Raw genomic sequence first — 6,123 nt, 5'->3', positions numbered from 1 at the left:
AAATCCAAATTTGCTCTATTGAGAAAGGCTTACCATTCACATTAAGATTTATTGCACAGAGAAAACTGTTATGAAATAACAATCCACCTTGGATCAATCCACCTTGGATCCTGATCATCCCTGCACATTTTTATTGGGTATACAAAGAATGTAAGACCCTGACCACTCTTTATGCAGGTAGTCCATGTCTCAGAGTTGTGTTTGCAACAAGCAACTTTGAATAATGAGGTAACATCTTTCCCTGGATACAGAGCAGGCTTGCTTCTGTTTACCATGAAACCAATGAATTCTCCAAACACAGGGTTTTTTTCCTGTTACACAATGCACTGCATGTGCAGACATCCATAAAAGGGCCTGTGTCACCTCATATGATTTGAGGATCATGGAGAACTAGTAAAAACCAGTATGAATCTTTAGCTATGGCTTTTGCCATGAGCAATAATATCTTTTGTTTTTGACCCAGGATTCTAGTGTCTTCTGCCAGTATGCATTAAAGAGTAGCAGGTTAACTCCTTAAATTGTATGTAGGGTATAATCTCAGATCACATAATTCTTTTTATTATTTTTTAATATTTTATTATTCATTTGACAAAGAGAGCACAAGCAGGGAGAGCAGCAGGCAGAGGGAGAGGAGAAGCAGGCTCCCTGCTGAGCAAGAAGCCCAATGTGAGGCTCAATCCCAAGACCCCGGGATCATGACCTGAGCTGAAGGAAGACACTTAACTGACTGAGCCACCCACGCACCCCATCAGATCGTATAATTCTTGACAGGTGTTTCCAGATACTATCCCTAAATCAGTTATACAAGCACAATATTTCCCACTAGGACGATTTTTGCAATGTCTGTGTACTGCCTGTGCTTCATGTCTGTCTTCAAACTGACTCACCTACTTAATTTGAGTACTTTTTTGAAAAGGAAGCTTTATAACACCACCTTAAATCTATACTATCATCTTTTGCCTGAAATAGAGTATTCATTAATATACATTTAAATAAACACATGGCGGAACGCCTGGGTGGCTCAGCGGTTGGGTGGCTGCCTTCGGCTCAGGTCGTGATCCTGAGATCTGGGATAGAGTCCCGAGTCGGGCTCTTGCGGGGAGCCTGCTTCTCCCTCTGCCTGTGTCTCTGACTCTCTCTCTCTCTCTGTCTCTCATGAATAAATAAATGAATCTTTAAAAAATAAATAAATAAACACATGGCTATTACAATTTAATATATTTGTGTACTATCTAAAATCATCCCCACCTCCCCACCAGGCCCTCTACTTTAACCCCAAGCTGATTTCATCCACAGGAGTCATGCCTGTGACAGACTATCATAACTAATGCTTTTAGTTAGTCAATTTTGAGGTCTTATCTTCTTCCGTATAAAAAGTTCTCATCAAGCCCTCTTGTGAAGGAAAAAAGGAAGAAAGTAAGTCTAGTGCTCTGACCTGCTACAGAGACAGTCATTATCCTCCAGGTAAGTATATCCAGGACAGCCTGGCCATCAGTTGAGGAAAGTCTAGTGCCTACTTCAATCTGAAGTAGAGAATCAAAGTCAGGAGAGGAGTGTGGCTTGAACGAGCCCTTCTATATCCTACCTGAGCAACACCCCTTGGAGCACCAGGGGATTGAATTCATCCTGTCTTATAAAACTGGAAGTGAGTCCCCGGAAGCTTATCTCACTCCAGTCAGAATCCAGCTCAACCAGTATCCATCAGGCTGTTGCAACCTTGAAGAATAGTCTGGAGTCATGAATTACCCCAAAAGGAGTATTACAGAGGAAAAATAGAATAACACCCAACTGGAAAAACTATGAGCCATAGATAGATATATAGATGTATAGACTGGGATGTAGATACACACACACAGTCTTACATAGGACTTCCACATTTCTGGGTAAGGATGGCAGTATCCCCAAATCTGACTTGAACCTCCCTTTAAAATTTACACAGGTCTAAAGGCATCTGTTGAACTGGTGAGGGGGGCTGCTACCAGTCTTCTGGGAGAGATCACTCATCCTAAGAAAATATTCAGAAGATAAAACTGTAATCTTTAGACCCAAAGAAAAGCAATTCTGACTAAAGCATAACTTCTGTTACACAGACTTGTCTTCTGGTCCAATCCTCAAATTGACCCATTGTGTCAGAGTCTTATGGGGGAAGTTCAGGCCTGTGGTTAAAAATCCCCAGACTATATCATGGCCCAAGTTGCCCTGCATAACTATCTAAACTGATGAGTCAGCCAACTGGGGTTTCTAAAGAAATATGTTGGACTTCACTATTGGAGGATTTCAGAACATCATCAGCAAATAGGTAGGGGCCTGGATGAAAGGGTAGAACTACCCAATATACATGATAATATTAAGGAGAGAATAAAGGGAGGTGGGGCAGGCACAGTAGGAAAGAAACAAAAAGACGGCACTCACCTAACAGTTGCCTGGCTTTATTCTTTAAAAAAAAAAAGAAGATTTTATTTATTTATTCATAAGAGACACAAAGAGAGGCAGAGACATAGGCAGAGGGAGAAGCAGGCCCCCAGCAGGGAGCCTGATGTGAGACTTGATCCTCAGACCTGGGACCCCAGGAGCATGACCTGAGCCAAAGGCAGACGCTCAACCACTAAGCCACCCAGGTGCCCCTCCTGGCTTTATTCTTAAGCACAGGTGAGAACTACTTTCTCCATCATCCCAAATAGCTGATACAGATCCCTTGGGAGTTGGGAATCCTACATGGACAGATAGGGAAAGAAACCTGTAGCACTCATAGTCATTACTTTATTTGGTCCTCACATGATCCCTTAGAGCTCATTATTATCTCCATTTTACAGATGAGAAAAGATATAAAATCTATTCTTCTAGCTAAGTGGTCTGGTGGTAATTTGGAGTTCATATTCACTTCTAAAATTCTATCAACAAATATTAAGTTGATAGAACTTTGGAAAGAAATTGCCTTTAGAAATAAATTGATTAAATTTATGCTGTAGATTACTTCTTTTTTGTTAAAAAACTTTTATTACTTTAACAATAATGTGTGTACATTCTAGAAATAAGGAAAAATACAAAAAAGCAGAATAAAAAAATTACTCATAATCCTACTTTTTGTCTTTCATCCTTCACATGTTTTTTTCCTGTGGATATATGTAATATACAAATGTATTCTTCCTTTCAAAAATATGATATTCACATATTACTTAGTAACCTTTTTTAAATTTTATATCCTGTCAGGAATCTTTTTTTGTACAAATGAGTAAAGCTCTCCTATTAAAAGGCAGAGACTTGTATACTGGTTCAAAATATGATGAACAATGAGATGCAGATTAACAAGAGATGCATCTAAAATCACTAATCTCAAGTTAAACGTAGACAGATGGACAAAGGTATATCAGGAAAATGCAAATCAAAAGACAGTTATATGACAGGGTTAATATCAGAAAAAAATAAAATTAAGGCAAACTACATTAAATAGAGCTAAGGATGGTTTTGGTTAACCTTCCAATGCACGACTATAAGCTTGTTTCTTATTCTCCTTATCTCATCTATTTCATTCACTTCTCTAAGCAATCTTCCTTGCTGAAATGCCTGTTGTGTATATCTTCTTTAAATTCCTGGAGAGACTGAATCAGCTTTTCTCTAAAAGTTCCTTCTGTTTTCTCCTCCTCCTCTGGCTCTTCTTCATCCTCTGGCTTTTCCTCAGCCTTTGGTTCTTCCTCAAGCTTTGGTTCACTCTCATTTTCTGGTTTTCCTTCAATTTTTTGACAGGGTTTCATCTTGTTAGTCTCCTTTTTCCTTCTCTTCCTTTCTTTTTTTCCTGTTTTATTCCTCTTTGAATAAAATTACTTCTAGGAAGCAAGGTGACCATAAGTCAAAAGCGTGGTAAATGGACAACTGCTCTGGACAGAGGTCTCAGCATTTGCTTTCTTTGATTCAGAGCTATCACCAAATATCTTCCACTTGGGAGACTCAATCAGCAATCAGGGGTTCCCTGAACCTGCAGCTCTTACCTCCACTTTCCACTTCCTTACCTCTTTTTTGTCCCTCCCTTCAGCCTTTTTCAAGGCCCTCCCCAACCATTTCTACACACAGGGCAAACCAGAAATCCCTCCTGGAACAGAGTAGGTTGGGAGAACCGGCGGTGGGTAGGAACAGTGGGACCCACAACCTCTGTCCGGCCGGCCCCATTCCACCCCAGGGGCTTTTAAAATATTCCCCTAACCTACCTGTACTGATTGATTAGTTTCTTCCTCCCCTTTTCTAGCTTTGTGCAGTGCTAGGAACGACAGACCTGCAGACCTTCAGACAAACGGGAAATGGCAGGGAAAGAGGGAAGGTTGGAGAAGGGGGGAGGGTGGGGAAGGGGCGAGTGCTCGGTGGGCCGATGGCACCTTGTACCTTTTTCCTCAATAAGGTATTTGGTGATGAAAATTTTCCCACCTTTTGTTTCTCCCACTTCTCCCCCCACCCCACAGTGCAAGTTAGCTTGAATTTCCCATCTGACAGGGAGTAGGAAAAGCAGATTACTTCCAAACTCTATTTAAGACACCAGTGGGGGTTGAGGGGAGAGTAAGTGTTGGGAAAGCAGTCTGAAGTAGCAGAGGATGATTATTTTTAAACAACCACAGGTCTTCTTTTCCTTCTCCTGGGACCCTTAGTGCCTTTCCCAAGGGTCATCATTTCCTGCAGACTTGGAGGTGGGAAGTGGAGAGATGGTTTTGACCATGGCTCCCTCAAGTCTCTGCTCTAGGCCACTCCCACCATAGAAATCCCCAAGCAGCACCCATTTTGACACCAATCTTCAAAATTCCGACAAATTGACTCCTCTTTTCCCTGGCGTCAGGCTCCACCATCTGCAGGGCTAAAAGAAACCTGGTACCCAGACGGGAACAAGGACCAGACTAGCAGGACTTCTGCACACCTCGACTCTTGGTCACATGATATCTACGTCACCAGAAAGCTCGGGTCCCCAATTTCCATTCCTACCAAAAGCGCGGCAGAAGTGGGTCCGCCTATGCCCCCTTTCTCTTTATACATCTGGCTTGTCATTCTTAGTTATTGTCGCCTATCCCAGATGGCAAAATGTTACTAGCCTTTCTCTGATTACTAGGGAGGGGCTGCATCTTTTCTGGAGCTACTAAACTTTTAAGAATTGTTGCTTCGTGCCTTCAGCTCCCAGGATTAAGAGCTCCTACATCCCTACATCCATCGCCCCTCCCGTAGACTCCATTTCATCTGCAGTCCCGTCCCTGGCTGTTGTGGAATAGGGTTGGTTTGGTAGCAGGTTGTAAAAAAAAAAAAAAAAAAAAAAAAAAAAAGGGCTCTGGGACAAGAGTGATATGAATTTAGCTTTCACTTTATTCCTAATACTTTTAATACTTTTATATTCTTTTTTTAAACAAAAGTAAACATGCTTTTCATAGGCAGAAATGACAAAGACAAAATTACTTTAGTTAAATGAATTAATACATGTAGAATCCTGAGAATAGTTCCTGGCCTATTGTTAAGTGCTCTAAAAGTGCAAGCTATTATTATAATTATATTAGGATTTCATTTGGGGAAAATGATACAAAACTTTAAAAAAAAGAGGGAAATAAAGTAATGTTTGACTACAGAGCCCTGATGGTGATATTTGCCAGGAAGCTGTGCTGCCTGCAGAATCATCAATTGGCAGGTTCACATTATGATCCCAAGTTTCCTCATCTGAAAGGGAATACTAAGGTACATCTTCTAGAACGGAGTTTTGGAATTCTAAATGATACTTAGCTCAAGGAACTCGGCTCATATTATCTTCAACAGATATTGATCACCTTTCAGACCCACTTCAGTCTTCAGTATAAATTGCAAATTTGCAATAAAAATTACATAGTTCTCAGAGACAACATTTAAAAAAATAACAGGAAGAGACATATGTGTATTTTTGTTTTGTGGGAGTTTTGGTGCCCCTTTGTGAGGCAGAATAAAGAGCTCAATAGATTATGTAGAAGAAAAATAACCTTTACCCCCATGTTCTTTTATTTCACTTGCTCTCCTGTCACATTATTCTATCTTCTGGGAAGCATGTGTTATGAGTACCAGAAAACCCAAGATATAGTGGTTTGGGTCTGCCAAACAGAACGCTGGTGTGACAGGATATGTTAGTCCCAG

The 6,123-nt window shown here is 40.8% G+C and overlaps 1 protein-coding gene across 1 annotated transcript; it reads right to left on the bottom strand.

The window, feature by feature from the left end:
- Nucleotides 1–3,438: 3,438 nt before the first annotated feature.
- TCEAL9 (transcription elongation factor A like 9) lies at nt 3,439–3,819 on the bottom strand. The gene is given in 2 exon segments (XM_025431154.3): nt 3,439–3,545; nt 3,548–3,819. Coding segments are annotated over 2 exon segments (312 nt in total). The 5' UTR covers nt 3,753–3,819.
- Nucleotides 3,820–6,123: the final 2,304 nt, after the last annotated feature.

This window comes from Canis lupus, chromosome X (genome assembly GCF_003254725.2).
Source record: "Canis lupus dingo isolate Sandy chromosome X, ASM325472v2, whole genome shotgun sequence".
NCBI lineage: Eukaryota > Metazoa > Chordata > Mammalia > Carnivora > Canidae > Canis > Canis lupus.
Note: the sequence above shows the minus strand (reverse complement) of the source record. Positions and strands in the feature narration are given on the sequence as shown.